Genomic DNA, 21,083 nt, shown 5'->3' on the forward strand with positions numbered 1-21,083 from the left:
TCTCAGGGCGGCAGAAATTATGCTATAACTTCCAAAATAAACTATTTGAAATACCTATATCCACGAAAATTTTCTCTTCCAAGTTTTTTTTTTTTTTTTTTTTTTTTTGCAGTAAAACGTCCATGTATATTTCGTGGATTCAGCAAAGACAGGAAAACTGTTCTTCAAATATTGCATCTTTTCTAAATTTAGAACAGTTTGCCCCAAATCTTCCCTCTGATTGGTTAACCTGAAAATTATGCTTGCAAGTTGAATATAGCCAAACTCAGCAAAATCACGAAAGAGGTACATCATTGCAGCCAATTCCAGTCAAAACAAGAAAAAAAGAATATACTTTTAAACTTTTATTTCTCCAGGACCCTTCATATTAATCTAAGGGTAGAGGAATTTATGCTATAAAATCTAAAATAAAACTATACTAAAAATATCCTTTATTTAGACACTTTCTCCAAAACATACAATATAAAAATAAAAATGTTAAGTCACTAAAATTTATACTTTAACCAAAACACTTGTTCGATTGCTGCACTTAGAAAGCTAAATTATGAGAGGGGGGGGGGGGGAATTACTACCACGGAACTTGTAGGAGAGCAACCGCTTTGTGGTCGAAGTCCATCTTATTTAAAGTCAGAAATTGGAAGTTTTTGGGCGCTGGTAAATTAACTTGACAATTTTAAATTAAAACATTTGTACATAAAACGGCGATTCATAGCACACACCCTAAAGCTTAGCACACTGTATCGATCGGTTTAATCCAATTTCGTGTACTTGATTTAATTCTTGGGACACTTAAAAATAAGGCCGTGTCCAGGGGGTTACCGGATTTGAATCCCCCCTTTCCAAAATTTTTGTCCAACTCATAAAAACGTTACAAAACTACATATAATTTTTTTGATAGTTTTTTAACAGTTTTTATTCTACTCCCTCCCCCCCCCCCCCCGACCAAACGAAAATCCTGGATACCCTCTTGCTTAAGTTTTAGTTTTTGTCCGGTAATACTCTTGTTTTTGCCCCTCCTTTGAAGCAAACGCTGGAAGAAGGAAATTTTGAGTTATGAAGAAACGGACCTTCTGGGTCGCTTTCCTTTTATTCCAAGTCTTTCCACTACATTTTTGTTGTAATCAAAGTAATACGGTTTTTCGGTGCTAGTTTCTCGCGTAATCCCATATTTTAAATATTCGCAACATTAAGCACCATCTATTTCATTGTTAACGAATATTCATCGACACTTCTTTCGAAGATTCTAGAACTTTGAAAGGACTTTTTTGTTACATATTCAGTTACGCTGTACAATCACTATTAGCTGAACAGGGGAGGGAGATATGGCTCTTTTTTAATTGATTTATTTGACAAATTTAGAAAAATATAGTTGGTATTTACATCACAAATATTTCAATTACGAGTACATGCAAAAAAAACATATAAAAACAATATTAAAAAAAAAAAAAAAAAAAAAAAAACAAAAAAAAACAAACAAACACGTATTAAAGTCAGAGTGAACCAGCAAATCCGTAAAACATAGGTTTTCTACATATCACGAAATGATAATTTTGTGATTATAGTAATTGCTTCAAAAGAAGACATAAACAAGAGTGATACCCAAGGGGGGGGGGGATTCAAACCGGATAACACCTCGACATTTCCCCTGGATACGGCCCAGGTGATGCCCAATTGTTTTATATCCTCTTTTTTTTTATTCATACAAAAAGCTAGAAAATGGAGTTTTTTGAGGAAAATGGCGATTTTGCCATATCTTGCATACCTAAGAACAACATTCTTATAGAAATAACGCTTTGTCAACAAATTTTACATCGACGAAATGCAATTGTCCGTTGACCCCTATCTACTCCTCTCCCTCTCATAAAAAACGACACTTAAAAAACTGGATTTAGGATTTGAGACCCCCCCCCCCAAAAAAAAAAATAGCGGACACTTTTTTCTCAAGTGATTAGCACTTAAGAAGCATTGTTCTGCTTACGTTAAAATTTAGAGTTTAGGCAAAATAAGTAAAAAAAACTCACAGAAATTTGTATTTTATTTTCGTGTATGTGATGTAACATAGCACATTTTGAATTACTGCAACCGACTTAAGAATCAATCATGTAAACACAAGTTAAAAACATCTAAAAAGACAGGTTAATTCACACAGAACTCAAAATGTAAAGAAACAACTAGTTTGATAAATACTAAAATATATAAAACTAGTTAAAATGTCTACTCTGAATTAGAAAATGTAGTAAGAACTGCAACGCAGAACTGTAATCAGATTGCAATCGAAAAAAGACTAAAAACTCCCTAATGTGCCGTTCACACATGTGCTTACAATCCAAGTCGTAAAACTATGACAGTTGACCGCAACTTTCGTCAAGCAAAAACGACCAAGCAGTGGCGGTAGCAAATTCCAATGAGTGTGTCTGATGAAAAGTAAATTTTTTTTGAAGTTTCTGCCAAAAAAACAACAACAAAAAACAAAACATTTGATCAGAATTATAGCAGCAATATCTAAAACATAAGTTTTCAAAAGTAAATAAACAAATAGTAACTTAAATAATAATACAAAATAAATACAAATAATAATACAGGATAAAGTAATATTTTAAACGAATGGTTAAACAGAAGGCTCATATTTATTTAAAAAATATTTATCCAGCTACTCAAATTTTAGGAATCCAAACCAGAGTAAAGATTTAATTAATCAACAAAGTATATCATTAGGTTGAGCGATTACTTCCCAGATTTTTTTTATAAATATTTTTATTTTATATTATTTAATACTTTTTCCGATTCCTGAAAGTTTCATTTATCTGAGTCAACTAATTCCTTAAAAATGAAAGGATCTTGAATAAGTTCAAGAATCTTTCAAATAAAAAATATCTAAAATGACCATTTCCTTTCCGCAAAATTGAAAATGTAAGGAACTACCCGTTTTATAAATACAAAAAAATATAAACTAATTAAAATGTCTACTCTGAATTAGAAAATGTAGTAAGAACTGCAACGCAGAACTGTAATCAGATTGCAATCGAAAAAAGACTAAAAACTCCCTAATGTGCCGTTCACACATGTGCTTACAATCCAAGTCGTAAAACTATGACAGTTGACCGCAACTTTCGTCAAGCAAAAACGACCAAGCAGTGGCGGTAGCAAATTCCAATGAGTGCGTCTGATGAAAAGTAAATTTTTTTGAAGTTTCTACCAAAAAACAACAACAAAAAACAAAACATTTGATCGGAATTATAGCAGCAATATCTAAAACATTAGTTTTCAAAAGTAAATAAACAAATAATAATAATAATAATATAATGCAAAAACGTCGGCCAGAGCCTCGTTTTACAAAAAATAATAGAAGATAAAGTAATATTTTAAATGAATTGTTAAACAGAAGGTTCATATTTATTTAAAGAATATTTACCCAGCTACTCAAATTTTAGAAATCCAAATCAGAGTAAAGATGGTGATTTAATCAACAAATTATATCATTAGGTTGAGCGATTACTTTCCAGATCTTTTAAAATAAATATTTTCATTTTATATTATTTAACACTTGTTCCGATTCCTGAAAAGGTTCATTTATTTGAGTCAATTAGTTCTTTAAAAATGAAACGATATTGAATAAGTTCTTAATAGATTGCATTATCACTCCAGGCATGGAATTTCAAAGGGCGACGCATCTGTATTTTAGCACTATGTTCACTAAAGTGTAAACAGCTTATTTTTTTCTTTTGGTTTGAAAACGCCCATAAAGCCTGACGCTAGTAGAACTTGGAAAATCGTCACAAGAGGTTAGGTCAACAGTTTCAAAATGTTTTAAAGCGTTAGAAATGGTCCAAAAGCAAGGGTAGTGGATCCTTGCATTTATTTTTTCAAGAACTTGTTCATGGTCCTTTTATGAAAGAAACTTTTCCGGAAAGCTATTGTTCATCTTATTAAAGCTAAATGATCAACTAAGATAATAGGAAATTAATGCTCAAGTCAAAGTAGTCAAGCCTTTCAAGCCAAATTTCTCAACAAATTTTTCACATTTTGACGTCGCGTCAGTTGTGTCAATTGGTAGCGGGGGTGCCAGTACCCCCCCACTACCCTAACTTTTAGAAAATACCTGTTTTTGGTATTTTCGTTGAACAAATTGATAAAAACAATAAATTTATCCCCTGGATATTCAAAAATACTTTTTGTTCCACCTGCTCTCCTAAATTTGAGTGAATTGACGCCACTGTGTCGTACTTGTAGAAGAGAAATGGGTAATTGAAATAGAAAGACTTTGGCCGGAAAGGCCTATTTCAACCCCAATTTGTTTCAATTATTTTCTACAAACATCATATCTTTATATATTCTTCTGAATTCATTAAACTGATAGAGAAATTGTTGTGTAATCCTTTAATCTCATTTGATTTCAAAACAATTTGCATTCAACCTCCACCCTGATTGGTCAACCATACAAATCATGTTAGAAAATAGTTCAACCTTCACTCTGATTGGTCAATCATACAAATTATGCTTGAAATAGTTCAATTTATCCTAATAATGCACTCTTAAAGTATATTGTTCAGTAGTCATGGATAAATTTGTTTTATCCACACGTGTGACTCGTGGAAATTAACTATAAGTAATTATTTGGTATACCCTTCATCCTAGAAAGACTGAAAGTTGTGAACTCAATCCTGTACACCCTCATAATAAGAAAAAAGGCTAATAGTTTAGTTGAATTAAAATTTATAAATACACAAAAAAGATATCTGAAATTTTGGAACACACATTTTATTGTAGCTCGGGCACAACTTGACAACTGTGCCCAAAAAATAAAATCCTTAACTTGGTTATAACCAATTAGAGTATAGAGCGTTTAATAAGTACTTTTTAAATCCTGTATTTACTCTGGTTGGTAGAAATTCAGACACGGGTCGGGCACAAGCTGGCAACGGTGTTCAAAAGAGACAATCCTTAACTTGGTTTTAACCAATCAGAGTATAGAGCATTTAGGATGTACCTTTAAATCATGCATTTACCTTAATTGGTTGAAATTCGGACAAGAATAATAGCTCTCACATCCGGATTTGTAAGCAAGTACACATAGAAAGGGCGGATAAGTCACTGAATTAAGAATTACATAAACTCCTCTAACATCCGGCTTAATAACACAAATTAAAGTAACAATATTAAAAATAACTATAATAATCAACTATTCTACAGATTGTCAATTCTTCTTTGATGGTTCAGGTATACGTCGGGATTCATTGAAAACTACAGTTGCATCCAGAGACATAGATGATTCGCAATGCTTCCCCTACAAAAGAAGAGATATATCTATTTATTTGTTAATGCAATTTTTTAATATTATCTTATCAGTTTAATCATTTAATAATATATTTATTGTTAGAAATCAGAAACAACCTGAAATAGAAAGCTAAAAAATGGGCACGTACAAATATCACGTCTTACTGTAAGTTTTAATTCAGTTTTTAAATCATTAGGGATTTGTCAATAAAAAGATATGGTAATATCTTTATTTTCTGATTTTATAATAAAACTGAAAAAATATAATTAATAATAAAAAATATTAAAAAATATGTTTATTAATTAATATAAGTACGAATAAACACAATCCTTGTCAACAGCGCAACACCAACTCCGGAACAAGATACAGGAAATGAGGTAAAAAATAGAAAACGAAAAAACAACACAACAAACAAATATTGCTAACCAGGCAGTAAACTGATTATATAAAATGGTATATTGGCAACCCTATAATTAAATAATTGTATATTAGCTAATTCCACTACTTCTGATGGCAGATTATTCGATTCTTCATCAGTCCTGGCCAATTTGTCCAAGTTTATTCCAAAGTTTACAAAAGTTTCTTCCCAAAAATACACAGATTTTTCCCAAGTTTGCCAGTCTCTTCCTAAGCTAACTCCCAATTTTACCCAAGCTCACATAAGTTTATCTAAAGTTTATTGCCAAGTTTGCCAAAGTTTTTCCTCGAGTTAACCAAATTTTCCCTAAGTTTAGCCAATCTTGCCCAAAATTATTTCTAAAGTTACCCAAGTTTTTTTTACTTAAGTTTGCACAAGTTTATCCGAAGTAGATTCACAAGTTTGCCAATTTTTTTCCCAAGTTAACGCCCAATTTTACTCAAGTTCTTCCCAAGTTTACCCAATTTTACCAAAAATTCCTAAGTCTGCCAAATTTTTTTCCAAGTTTGCCTAATTATACCCAAAATTATTCCTAAGATTATCGAAGTTTACATAGGTTTTTCCCAAGTTTGCCGAATTTTATGCCCAAGTTTACATAAGTTTTAACAAGCTTAAAAAAGTTTATTCCAAGTTTACAAAAGTTTGTTCCCAAATTTAAACAGATTTCCCCCAAGATTACAGAAGTTTCTTCCCAAAAATATACAAATTTTTCTCAAGTTTGCAAGTCTCTTCCTAAGCTAACTCCCCCAATTTTACCCAAGTTTACATGAGATTATCCGAAGTTTATTCCCAAGTTTGCCAAAGTTTTTCTCTAGTTAACCAAGCTTTTCCTAAGTTTACCCAGTCTTGCTCAAAATTATTCCTCAAGTTATCCATTTTTTTTTTTACTTAAGTTTACCCAATTTTACCAACAATTCCTAAGTCTGCCAAAAAATTTTCCAAGTTTGCCCAATTTTATTACCAATATTACCTAAAATTATTCACAGCGTTACCCAAATTTATATACGTTTTTCCCAAGTTTGCCAAATTATATTCTCAATTTTACCCAAAATTATTCCCCAAGTTTACATAAGTTTTTACCAAGCTTACAAAATTTTATCGAAAGTTTACCCAAGCTTACTTCAGTTTTTTCCCCAACTTTTTTCTCAAGCTTCCAAACTTTATTTTCTAGTTCACCCAAAATTATTCCCAAGTTCATCCAAATTTATTATCAAGTTTGCCCAAGTTATTTCCATTTTTAAGCAACCCTATAAATAAATGCACCCTGGTCAAACTTCTTTCTTGGTTTAATGGAATAATAGGCCCTTCTTCCATACTCTACAATGAATATCTTTTTCTATAGAAATTTTGAAAGCTTAGAAACATACGTGCAAAGAGGTCTGGTCTTTTGATCCCACCTCTAACGGAGAGGGGGGGGGGTCTAGTAACTCAAGAAGTACGTATTCAGGATCATATTATAAATTTTAGCCATGGGCCCTTTAAAAAAGAATTAGAAGGGGGAGATTTTTAAGAGGGTAGGATCTATTGAGGGGGAAATGTTACGGAGAACGAAGTTTCAAAGTTTAAAAAGAAAGTACGAAGATAGAATTCAGACTGGATAGTACAACTTTGGCAAAAAAAAAAAAAAAAAAAAAAAAAATCCGTTTTCTATTGGAAGTTTGAAAGCTTAAGAACATACATGCGCACAGGTCCAGTCTTTAGATCGCAACTGTTATTGGTGGGATGGAGAGTATCCATTACCTTCAAGCGCAAACATTCCAAGAGCCCACTAGACAAGTATTAGGAGGAAGAAAAGTTTCAAAGAATGAAATTACAAGACGTATAAAAAAGAACAAAGACTGAATCGGAAGTCTGTCTTCCGTGATTTGTAGCCTCTAAATATTTAAAAATTTCTTTGATTGTATCCGTCGATAAACCTGAGAATTGCGTACAGATTATCGTTTAAAGTTGCTGCTTCATTTTATTGCTAAACATGTTATTGCTAAAAGTAGAAGCCAAGGCACAATTTTTCACTATTAAAACAAGTATGGAAAAATGGAGAATAAGCTTTTGAACTAAGATCAGAGTATTGAAAGCCACGGTTATGTTATTTTCAACTTTGGCCCTAAAATGTGGGCCTTTCGAAAGACAGATGAAGATATGGTAGGTATTTTCCAGAGGAATCCTCTACGGATAATTTTATGGCCTCGCTTGACAGAGCGTACATAAAAAGGTACGACATACCTCAAAAGAGCGTACATAAATACATAAACAAAAATAAGCTATGCGAAAAATGAGGTTCGATCTCACTTTTTAGGGCTATTGACGCTGCCCTGTTGCTGGATAATGACTAAAATTGAAAAAAAAAGAATATGTCAAAAGAATTTGTCAAACAGATTCTGAACAAATAATCGTCAATCCCCTTGACATGGCTACATCGCTACATGACATGAATACTCCCTTCTTCCCTATCTAACCATAAATTTAGGCTACTTAAATTAGCTATGCGAAAAATGTGGTTCGATAATCTTTCTAGGGCTATTATGAAATAAAAGTTAAGATGGCTAGGCCACGTCTTACAGATAAAGGATGAAGAGATTGTCAAAAACGGTTTTTTTAGGTTCTCCAAATGGGGCCAAACCAAAAGCAGGTCTTTAAACGGCCCAGGAAGAGGTCATAACAAAGGACTTAAGGGAATTGGAACTTCATGGGAGGGACAAAAAAGTACAATTTAAAAAAGACTGGAATGAAGCCCGAGCGACTATGGTAGCCCCAGGCACTGTTGCAGCGAGCTGGCAGTAGTTGTTTAGTACTCAAAAGGACAAGAGGGTTCAAGTTGAAACCCTCCTTTTCCTAACTGTTGTCTACCTTCTATTCAAGGAGTCAATCAAAATGAGTAGTTTGAAAATTTAAGGAAATTTAATCTTGCAGCAACCCAACTCTTATTTGGGGTAGTTTTAATGGTTGGGTCTCAATGTGTAGAAAATAATTCCTTTATAAGAGATAGGGGAGAAATAACCTGACTAAGACAACAAATACTTCAGAAGCTCTAGCATTAAAAATTCTGATATTATTTTGCGCATTATGTGTTAATAAAAACCGTAGTATTCATCTATTCATCGTATTCATCAGTATTCATCGGTCATTCAGAGCGATAACATCTATTAGTTTAAAACAGTTAATACACAATTCAGTGCGCAAGGACGGGAGAAGTTAGCCACGCCCCCAGTATAGCAGCGTCTCCGGATAAAGATTCATTTCTTTGACAACTGAAGAAGAGAGCGCTACAAAGCTGTGTCCCGGGCTAAAGCGGGACGCAACGAATAAACTCTACTGTCGGAGAACATTGCTGGCAGAGAATAAGGTAGGCAATCTTAATTATCTTGAATACGCAAGCAGAAACGGAGGGGAATCAGATTCAGCCACCTCAACTTCCGGATGCGTCAGATCCCGACGCTATTTCTCAGTTTATGCGTGAAATAAATTTCAAACTGGATTTGATCCCACAGCTCTCAAACAGCTTATCCGGTATAGAGGCAAAAATGAATAGTTTTAGTAAACAGCTAGATACAACAAGATCAAACATTTCAAGTGACCTAGCGGAAATGAGGAATAAACTCAGGAAATCTACACTTGAAATTGACTCATTAAAGGCAGAACTAAAGCGTTATAACCTCGTGTTTTACAATTTCCCTGTGGCTGGTCCATCCCAGTCGAGTTTGAAGGATGGGCTTTGCGAGTTTCTTAGCTGGTGCCTCCCGAACCAACAGCTTTCTCGGAGGGACATAAAGGATACTTTCCGCCTCAGATCAGCCCTGTAATAGTTAAGTGGCACGACTTGGAAATACGAAATGCGGTTCTCAGGAAAAGATTTGTATTGAAACAGAATGGCGTAGGGGTTGCTTTGGACTACACTATATATCAATGCAAGGTTTGAAAAAATTTAAAGTCAGTGCTACCCCAAGCCATAGTAAAAGGTAAAAACGCGCAGTTCAAAGGTGAAAGGCTTATCATTGAAGGTAAAACGTACACATACGACCGTGAATGTCAAAAAAATTAAAGAAATGACGGTAAGCCACTCAATTAGGGCCCCTAATGCAGCACAGAGTAACTCAGAGATCAGAGGTATAAATCCCGCTAATGTGAATGAAAATAACCAGAGATCAGTCCAGAATTGCCCTTCAGATCAGTCGGACTGTTCTGGTAATGAAAGTGACACGAACACGATAGTTGAAAGAAACAGTTTAATTGATTATGTTTTGGTGGATATTCGCTGGGATCCGAATTACCTTAATGTGGATGTACTTAAGCTAGTAGGATCGGACCATCTACCGGTATTTTTAGAAATTAGATCAAGGAGTGCTCCCAAAATGAGGGATATTTCAAGTGAAAGTCGTATTTATAATAAACATGTTAGACGTCAGATACCTAGGGAATGGCCTACAGAGGAAAAAGTTAAATTAGACGAAGCGTTTCCAGAGGATGAAGTAGCTATATGTCTAAGTAAATTAGAGAAGGTAAATAGCTAAGATAGATTGATGGAAGAGTTCACGGATATTTTACATGAAACAGCAGGTCCAATTCTGGGGAATAAAAGAGGCTGTAATGCTTTAAAATTTTTTGATGAGGATTGTAGAAATAAAAAAATTAGAATTGATTAAAGAAATGGAGATTTTGAGGGAAGAGGAAATAGAGGAAAATAGGCTTCGACTAGTAACAAGGTTCAAAAATGTTCGCCGGGAGTATAAACGCCTTTTAAAACAGAAGAAGAAACTGGCTATTCAAAAAGGTAAGGAGGAGCTGATCCAGTTTTATGAAAAGAGCGATATGTGGTCTTTCTGGAGAAAGATAAAAAAAGGGGCCTCCATAGCTCAGCCAAAAGTACCTGACCCGAAAACATGGCCTACATACTACAAGGACGCGGTTCAGGAAGACTATTCGTTTGACTGCTGGTTCAGCGACGAATTATCGAATACAGAGAATGAGACCAGTTTCCCACTGAAAGAACACGATTATGATCTGATAAAACCCGCATCGGAAGAAGAAATCGAAGAATGCATAAGTGCCATGGAAGGTGGATCCGCACCTGGTAGCGATGGAGTCCCAACAAAGATCTTGAAACAATTCCAACTTCTATTTATGCCCATCTTCTTGGCTATCTTCAACTCAGTTCCGGACTCTGGAGAATGGCCATCGCCGTGGAAAACATCCTTGATTTTGCCGCTATTCAAAAAGGGAGCCCCAGCGGATCACAGTAATTATCGACCGATATCTTTAGTACCTAGTCTTAGCAAGATATTAGAAAGAATACTAGATGCTACATTAGCTCATTGGTTAGAAAAATATAGGATATTGAAAGAGGAGCAGGCAGGATTTCGAGATGGATATAATGCTATTGATAGGGTCTTAGTCCTACAGGCGCTTGTAGAGAAATATGCAAAAGGGAAGAATAGGTTGTACGTTGCATTTTTAGATCTAGAAAAGACCTTCGACAGTATTGATAGGATTTTCCTGTGCTTAGAACTGTTAAAGGTAGGCTTACCAAGACTTTTTGTTAGGATATTAGCTGATATGTATAGAAAGACATTTGGTATAGTTAAAGTTTGAGGGAAGGGATTATCGTCACCGTTTGAAATTAGAAAAGGAGTAAAACAGGGTAGTAGTATTTCGCCTACGTTGTTCACGTTGCATATAAATGATATTGTTGACCAGTGTATGGGCTTTAAAAAGGTATGGGCCCCTACAGTGTCACTAAGGAACCTGACGTTATCTCTGTTGCTTTTTGCTGATGATGCGGTGTTGATAGGCGAGTCACCAGAGAAACTCCAAATCTTGTTGAGCATATTAGAAGAATATTTAGATAGAATGGAACAAGTGTTAAATATCAAAAAAATTGAGACTGCGGTTTTTAGTTGAATTCGTGTGAATAAGGATTATCAAAAAGTAGAATTTTATTATAAAGGTGAAAAAGTAAAAGGGAATGAAAATTTTAAATATTTGGGAGTAACACTTTCAGCAAAAGGAGGATGGAAAGAGCATGTAAAACAGATGATTAAGAGAGGGAAAGTAGTTTCAGCTGCCATTTTACATAATTCAAGGCTTTCAAGTATAAAAGATCTAAAAATGCATAAATATGTTTTTAATTCTAAAGTTTTGCCTACTATCCATTACAGAGCTGAACTTTGGGGGCATGACCCGGCACCACAATTGGAATCAATTCAGCTGCAACACTTTAAGAGATTAATTGGTCTTCACGTAACGACCCACAATCAGACAATAAAAGGTGACCTAGGTATATTTTCGCTGAGAATGAGTAGATTAGCACAGATGATCCGGTACTGGCTAAAGGTTCTAAGTCTGTCAGAAGATAGGTTAGCAAAAGCAGCTTATGTGGAGATGCTACGGTCGAAACGTAAAAGATCGTGGTCGTATCAAATAAAAAATGTTTTAGACGGATTAGGATTATCATATATTTGGAATGAGGGGCTAGGACCCTCAAATCAGGGTGAGTCGTGTTTTGCTATGTTTGTAGAAAGAATAAAATACCACGAAGTCCAAATGTGGACCCACGCAGTTAAAACATCTGAAACATTGACGTTTTATTCCCATGTAAAAGAGATATTTGGATTCGAATATTATTTTAAACTATGATTACTGGGGGAGACATTGAAGACTTTGTTTCGGATTCGAGTAAATTGCCTGCCACTAAAAATAGAAAAATAGTATTTGAAAGAAATAGAGTGACCCCAGATGCAAATGCGGATTACTCTTGCCCCAGATGTAACCTAGGTATTGAGGATGTGGCCCATATTCTCACCGAGTGCCAGCAACTTTCTCTATTAAGGGAAAAGTATTTTGAGGGTGGTAACTTGGTGTTCCGGGGTATCCTTAAAACGACTGTAAAAAGGTCAATCAGGCAGTTATGTAAATATGTAAATGAAGCGTTGACATCAATGAGTGAAACTTGATATTTATGTTATTTTTCTTGTGGAGTGTATTTAAGAATACTGTTCTGTATGGCCTGTTTTTTGGCTTATAATAAAATTATTATTATTATTAAAAACCGGTGGTAAAACTAGATATTACAAAATGTGATATTTACCAGAGATTTTTCTCATACAGAAAATATTGAAAAGAATATTTCCTTCGATTTCCGGAAAATGTTCTCCAAATCGAATTTGAGTTTTACGAAAATATCATATTACATCTTTAGATTATAGCAGCTGGCAAAAACAACTTACTAAATCAGGTCTCATCAGAAATATCTCTTAGTAGGTTTTTAAAAATAAGTCAAATTTGCGGAGGCATGAAAATTGGCTTAAATAATATCCGAACGCCAGAACACAAACAGTTCAGCGGTACGTCTCTGACTGATAATATATTGTCTCCGTTTAATATTCTTTTTGTATTGGTGCTATGTGCGTTCAAATTCAAAATTTCCACTTATTAATCACATTCTACACCCCCCCCGCCCCAGCAGCTTTGTGGATATGTGATACTTTTTGGCTGCTTTTCCTTCGTTCACGACAAGCATTTGAGATTTCGTCCTTGTTCAACCGCATGCTTATTACATTAAAAAGTAAAATGTCCCTCCCCTTTTACTTCAAGTCCCTCCTCTTTTTACTTCAAGCATTTGAGATTCCGCCCTTGTTCAACCGCATGCTTATTGCATTAAAAAGTAAGATGTCCCTCCCCTTTTACTTCAAGTCCCTCCCCTTTTTACTTCAAGCATTTGAGATTCCGTCCTTGTTCAACCACTTGCTTATTACATTAAAAATTAAGATGTCCCTCCCCTTTTACTTCAAGTCCCTCCCCTTTTTACTTCAAGCATTTGAGATTCCGCCCTTGTTCAACCGCATGCTTATTGCATTAAAAAGTAAGATGTCCCTCCCCTTTTACTTCAAGTCCCTCCCCTTTTTACTTCAAGCATTTGAGATTCCGCCCTTGTTCAACCACATGCTTATTGCATTAAAAAGTAAGATGTCCCTCCCCTTTTACTTCAAGTCCCTCCCCATTTTACTTCAAGCATTTGAGATTCAGTCCTTGTTCAACCTCATGCTTATTGCATTAAAAAGTAAGATGTCCCCCCCCTTTTACTTGAAGTCCCTCCCCTTTTTACTTCAAGCATTTGAGATTCCACCCTTGTTTAACCACATGCTTATTGCATTAAAAAGTAAAATGTCCCTCCCCTTTTGCTTCAAGCATATATATTTTATATTTTACCATATTTTTTTCTCTTTCTCTTTCAGGAAAAAAAAACGAAAAGAATATCTAAAAAGGTATAATATATATATATATACCTTCTTTTAGCCGTTTTGAAATTCTTGATTGTTGCTACAAGGCAGACACGTATTAAAGATTTTCTTTTCTTTTTTTGTAGGGGGGAGGGGGGTCAATGAGGACGAATTCAGGATTTCGGGATAGGGCAAGGCTCCCCCTCCCCTTGTACGTCCCCTAGTTATAAGGAATAAAAAATAAAATAAATTTATATTTGGGATTTCGGGAATACCAGACACGTATTAGAGATTTTTTTTGGCGGGGGGCAAAGAGGACGAATTTATGATTTCGGGACGGGGTGAGGCTTCACATCTCCCTTGTATGTCCCTGTTACAAGGAATAAAAAATGAAATAAATTTAGTTTCCTTTTTTTTGTTTATTTATACACTGTGTTCTAAAGTTGATATTTACAATACATGAGGTATTTAACTACAAAGATGTATGGCTTGAATGGTGAAAAGATTGATTTGAAATTTGTTTGTTCGTTTGTTTTGTAATGAGTTGTTAGAAAACTGACTACGTGTTGTAACAGTTGGGGGCCCTTGCCCCCGGTACAAAAATTTTAGGGGCGAAAAATTTCAAAATAAATAATCGAACGGTTATAATCATTTTATAATTTTATTGTCATTGAAATAAAGTAGAGGGTGTAGATAATAATTGAAAATAATTAATAAATTATGAGTCAATTAACAAATTAAAAAATAAATCCAAAATACAAACAATTAATTAAATAATTGAACAATAATAATTAAAATAACTTAATTAAAATACTTAATAATAGTTAAATAATCTAAATAATAAATTAAGAATAAATTATTAATGAATTAATAAATTCAAAATAAATTTATTGATAAATGAAAAATTTGTCAAAATTTGGCCTGAAAATTTTGTGGGAGCTAGGGGGAGGGGGGAGGGTAATCGAGATTTTGCCTCATGCGTAAGAGAGGCTATATAACTGCCACTGGTGATGGCTTGAGCGGACACTTCCGTCGTCATATGCCGAGTCGATTCCCTTTCCTTACAAATACATTTTGAATATTTTATTATTAAATATTTTCTCTTTTTCTTTGTCAGGAATTTTGTTTTCGGAATTACAAGTTTCTATATATCTAAGCATAAGCAAGTCGTCGCAATAGAGCGGTTTTATTATAATGGATATTTCTCGTCAATACTGACTTATATGACAGCCATCTGGCATAATTTTTGTGCTGAATAGGTTTCTCCTGAATATTTCACGTATACATTAAAAATCCAGACTTTTCGAAGTTCTTCTTTAACATGTCGAAAATTTCGAGTTTTTCACGGAGATGGATTTGTCGTACCTTGAAGAAGTTTGACATTCCTTGAGTGAATGTGTTACTAATGCTGAATAGTTTTAACCCAATTATCTAGTTTTTGACGATTCACGAATGTCACATTCTGCTTTAACCGATGGAACTACATAACTAGAATATAATATTTGCAACTGTCACTTAAAAAAAGAATCAGTAGATTCAAATTTACAAAATCTCTCTCTGATTTCCGGGCCACATGCCACAAAATTAAAAATTCTAAAAAAGAATAAATTTTTGACGGTGATTGTCGCTGAATCTTGATTCTTGGAAAAAACCCCTTAAAATTCATGTTTATGGAAATCCATCTCGAGTGTAGAAGCAAAAAAAGAGCTCTCACAAGCCGAGTCAACACTCTTATTGGATTCCTCTTTTAGAACAACTATATTTTAAATATTTTATTATTAGATATGTTTTTTTTCTCTTCTGGGAGAAAGAAAAAAAGGATTCTTTTTAAGCCATGGATGTGTTTCGCTCCCTTTGTTACCAATAACTGTTCAACGGTATAGATAAGAGAAGTCAACTTAAAGTAAAGTTGCTCCTGTCCGACATGGAAAAGTTTCCGAAACTTTTTTTTTTCATGATTATCATGCATGGAGCAATGTTGTGCAGTATATTTGGAAGGGCGCACTAGACTCGTTTTCCTTGAGATCATCTCACGGGTAGAAATAACAAGACCACTCTCACAGACCCATTCAATTTCCTTTTTGGATTCTACAAGAATATATTGAAGATTTTACTATTTTTTTTTTCTCCTTTAGGAACAAAAAACAATCGTTTTTATTTGTTTTGTGAGCCATGAATATGTTTTGTTCAATTCTAAGAACTGTTTGACAGCATGTCAACTTACTGTAAGATTACTCGTTTCTGAAACACAAAGCGACATTGAAGAGTCGCTGAATACCGAGGAGCTGCCTAAACTAGCAGTAGAGTGCATCGGTCGAAGGATCGATGATACTGTTCGTTTCAACATGGTTGGCGTTCCCTTCAGAGTTCGACTAACGGCATCAGAAGTCCGTGAGGCAAACCTAAATAATTGGAATATCGTTACTTATTAACAGCTTGGTTTAAAAAAAAACACATACTATCAAATGTCAATACTATATAATGTGGCTTATTAATCAATACAGGTAGAATACCCCCACCCTCCCTCCCACCAAGAAACAACAAAATTTTCCCGCAAATCCACTCAAAAAACAACAGCCCCATAAAATATTTTAGGTAGATAATTTTACTACTGTTGTACTACTGATGACGGTCACTGCATATGCGATCGAAATATTTAGTATTTTTGTGAAAGTTATCACTGTCTATTAAAAGAATTGTTTGAACTTTTATTTAAAATATTTTACATTTGGGTTTTCTATTATGTACTAAAGCAAATAAATAATGAACAAAATAGATAATAATAATGAATAATAATATAATAATAAATAAATATAAAGATAATTATAATGATAGGAATTAAAGAACTAAGCAAAATAAAAATATATAGATAGATAGATACCTATTGCAACAGAAGTTACTTTGGGCCATGGCCAAAACAATAGTAATAATATTAAAAAAAAGAAATGACACAAAATAATAAATAACACAAAATGACACAAAAGAAACACACATAACAATGCATGGTACATAAAAAAAGGAAAAAAACATAGCAACTGCAAAAAGAAACATGATAAAGCACATAATAACATAAAATTAACTCACATAATTGTAAAATAATAATGGCGATTTCCCGTGAACTCTCTTCGCTCAAAGAAGGTAGGCTCCATACTTTACGCTCTTTTTTCTTTAAAAGAAAAAAAGAAAAAAAAAGGAGAGGCATGTTCAAGTAGAGGAGAGGTATGTCGTGCCTTCGTTTTTCAATAAGATGCAACGACGAATCGTCGCATGGGAAAAATTTCTCCCAAAAGAAACTTTCCACCCCCATTCTGCCCGTCTTGGGCAGTGTCTCAGCCTCTTCCTACTTCCTCCAGATACGGAAAGAATTTTCGTTCCCTACATTACGAAAAAAAATTAACTCTCCCTTTTTATTACTTGTACTGGCATCCCCGTGTTTTGTTTATGTTCACTTGTTTTCCTTCTTTTCTAAGTTTTTAACATCCATTTTAACTTTACTGTATATTTTTTATTGAGTATTGATTATTTTTTTCCTCTCCCTTTTTATTACTTGTACTGGCATCCCCGTGTTTTGTTTATGTTCACTTGTTTTCCTTCTTTTCTAAGTTTTTAACATCCATTTTAACTTTACTGTATATGTGTTTTATTGAGTATTGATTAGTTTTTTTCTTTTAATGTGCTATGACCCATTTATATGGGTCATAGACCCATTTGGAAGGAATTGATCAAATGAGAGTTTTAAATAATAATTAACGAATGATTTATCCATTCGGTCAATTTGATTTTGAATTCTCACTCTTGCATGCTTCCAATTTATCGGTGTTTTTTAACTTTTTTTATATGAATTCGTCCTTTTTTGTTTTTAGACCCCAAAATTCAAATTCAACCACTCAGGGCTTGTGATAGCAATTTTTTAAAACACATTTTTGATCTTATAATTACTCATAGCTCGTTGTGACACGAAATCTAAGGCAAGACATTTAGAAATTTGATTAGAAATAATAAGAGAAGATTTAGATATAAAATTAGATATTTAGAAATCTAAAGCAGGATTCTAAAACGGTGAAAAATATAATCAGGCAATACAGTAAGCAGATTAAGCACCCTTTTCTTTCAGCACACTCATTCAAACACTAGCCTATCCGTTTAATAAAGGTGTTCAAATATTTCAAATCTTCAAAATGGAAAATTAAATTTTGAAGCTACATGGACAATACAATCCTAACATGCGGTATTGAAAAAAACTATTTTTAAAGATTATTGCTCTGAAACTTAAATAAATCAGCATAAGCAGCGCTCAAAATGAGTGCTAATCCAGGCAGAAATCATAGTTGAAAAGTTGGCGTAATACACGGTCGTGTTGAGGAAATAAACCCGTTGTTAAATTGATAAAGGCTTGGTCTTTCCAATCCTTAAAATAAATTTAATTAATAAAAACCGAATGGAGCACATTATTTAGTTATAACATACAAATGATTTTTTTCTTAACCGTTTTTTTTTCATTATAGCCCGAAGGAGACAAAATAAAAAAAGGAAAAAAAACACACATACACTTATACTATATACATATATATACATATATATATATATATATATATATATATATATATATATATATATATATATATATATATATATATATATATATATATATATATATATATATATATATATATATATATATATATATATATATATATATATATATATAATATATATATATATATATACATATAATTTAATTCAAACTTACTTTACTGCCCTTGAGAAGCCCCGATTTGACAGATCACTTGTATCGATCTCCAATGTACCCGCGTCGCAGTTTGTTAATAAATTTTCCTATAAAGACAGCAATAATGGGTATTATAGAAAATTGGGATAAATAGGGAACAATAAATGTTGAAATTAGTATAATAATTCCAAATTTGAAACAATGAGAATAAATAATTCCATAAAATTAGTTCTGAAATCAGATATCAGATTTTTGGAAGTCCTTTATTTAAAAAAAACAAATACGCCTTTCCATACTATATGAAAAGAACTTCCAAGAAATAAAAACATTTTTTAAACACAGACAGTGACAAGAAACCAAAATATGCGAATATTCCAGCTATATAACTATGGTCCTTCCCAGAGAAAGGAAAAACAAATGAATAAATTTAGTAGTTAGCTCACAATTGTGCGCTACCTCAATTAGCATAAGCTACTTAATTACGTGTGAGCTAATAGAGTAGTTCACAATTAAAAGCTCCGCAATAAAACCAAAACTATCTTCAAAATACTAACACTGTTTCAGAAAATATTTAGCTAACAAAACAAAGTAATTTCCCAAAAACAAAAGAAGTTGAAATACAAAAGCTGCGAGGCTTTTTTCTGTTCTTCTGAAAATTTAAAAATATGGAGATATGTCTATTTGATAACCGACTGACGATATGTAAAATATATAAACGAGATAATTATTCCTTCAATAAAGGACAGAAGGAGCAAAGAAAATCGTATATACACAAACGAATATTTTGTCCTCTAATACGGTACAAACAAGAATTCAATTCAGATCGATTTTTATACAAAACTTACGCTAATACCAAAACACTGAAAAACAAAAAAGCAACAAATATATAACAAGACATAGCAGAATTTAACAACATTAGGGAACACCATGAAATTATATTACTTTAATAATTTTATAATAATATTTATATAATTGTATTATATTTAAATGTGATATTTATATATAATATTTAATAAATTTGAAATATGGCTCACTCCCATATAACGATAGATTATAAACTTGGACATACGTTTAATGACTCAGATTCTGGGCCACATTCCATGGCATTTGGGTGTTAACGACATTCCTCTTAAAAAACATAAAACTATTCAAATTCATTGCAAAACTCTGGTTCTCCGCTCAAAGTCATTACAATAGAAATAAAGCTTTGTAGAATATTTGTTAACCTAGCCTGTTTACCCCTCTTCAACTCCTTGCTCTTTACTCTAAAGTTTTTTTGTGCCTGTTTTTAATTCAACGACCCTCGGTTTTGAACAGCTGTTTTAAGGAGTTGAGACCAGAATTCGAACTTGGGCATAAAAAGCGGGGGACTAAGGAGGGGGTAGACACCCTCATAGACAAAATAAAATACTTTAAGATCCCCTTCAACATGCTCTGAAAGTAAGTACCCTTGAAACTTAGCACCCTTTGCCGTTGCTGAGACGTTACAGATATACCTTTTGACACCCCGTTTAATGAACATAGTGTCTTTTGATTTAGTTTAATATCATGTCCACAAAAAAAACTATAACCAGACTGGGAATCATGAGATACCTGTATATATACGAGGGTTGTTTTTTAAGTAAGTACCGTTTTGGAATTAAAAAAAGACGTGCAAAGATATCGCAATAATTTTATTTTTACATGAAAGCCTGTACCTTAATCTACTTTTTCACATAATATTCTTGAATATTAAGGCACTTGTCATAACGTGGCACCAGTTTTTGAATACCCTCCTCATAGAATTCTCCCGCCTGACTTGTTAACCACTGTATCACAACTGTTTTGACTTCGTTATCGTTTTGAAGACGCTGACCACCCAGGTGTTTCTTCAAGTGCAGGAACAAATGGTAGTCGCTGGGCGCCAGATCAGGGCTGTATGGAGGATGATTTAGAGCTTCCCATTTAAAAGATTTGATGAGATCTTTGGTCAGATTAGCCACATGTGGACGGGCATTGTCATGCAGCAAAATGATGCCCTTACTAAACTTGCCACGTCTTTTGTTCTGGATTGCACGACGCAGATTGTTCAATGTCTCACAATAAGACACTGCATTGATTGTCTCATTACGAGGCAGAAACTACACTAGCAATACTCCTTTTTTGTCCCAAAAAACTGTGCACATGACTTTACGGGCAGAAAATGTTTGCTCAAACTTCACTGTTTTGGGTGATGATGAATGTTGCCATTCTACGGATTGGTTTTTTGATTCTGGTGTGACTTAGGCCCCCCATGTTTCGTCACCAGTAACAATTTGGTCTAAAAAATCTTCACCTTCATTCTGGTACCGCTCAAGGAAAGTTAATGCCCTGCCTAAACATTGGGTTCTGTGCAAATCCGTCAACATTTTTGGAACCCAACCTGAACACAATTTCCAGCAATTCAAGTTCTCAGTCACAATGCGATAC

At 33.7% G+C, this 21,083-nt stretch overlaps 1 protein-coding gene across 1 annotated transcript in view; it reads right to left on the reverse strand.

The window, feature by feature from the left end:
* Positions 1–1,938: 1,938 nt before the first annotated feature.
* LOC148954710 (protein ECT2-like) overlaps positions 1,939–21,083 on the reverse strand; it is a 165,751-nt gene continuing 146,606 nt past the window's right edge. The window contains exons 16-18 of the mRNA XM_089087211.1: positions 18,657–18,742; positions 16,131–16,308; positions 1,939–5,284 (exon numbers count right to left, since the gene is read on the reverse strand). Coding sequence (XP_088943337.1) covers positions 5,195–5,284; positions 16,131–16,308; positions 18,657–18,742 — 354 coding nt within the window. The 3' untranslated portion in view covers positions 1,939–5,194. The remainder of the gene's footprint in view (positions 5,285–16,130; positions 16,309–18,656; positions 18,743–21,083) is intronic.

The sequence above is a fragment of the Artemia sp. Qi Xiang Cuo genome, chromosome 3, assembly GCF_049724085.1.
Source record: "Artemia sp. Qi Xiang Cuo chromosome 3, ASM4972408v1, whole genome shotgun sequence".
In the NCBI taxonomy this organism is placed as follows: Eukaryota; Metazoa; Arthropoda; class Branchiopoda; order Anostraca; family Artemiidae; genus Artemia; species Artemia sp. Qi Xiang Cuo.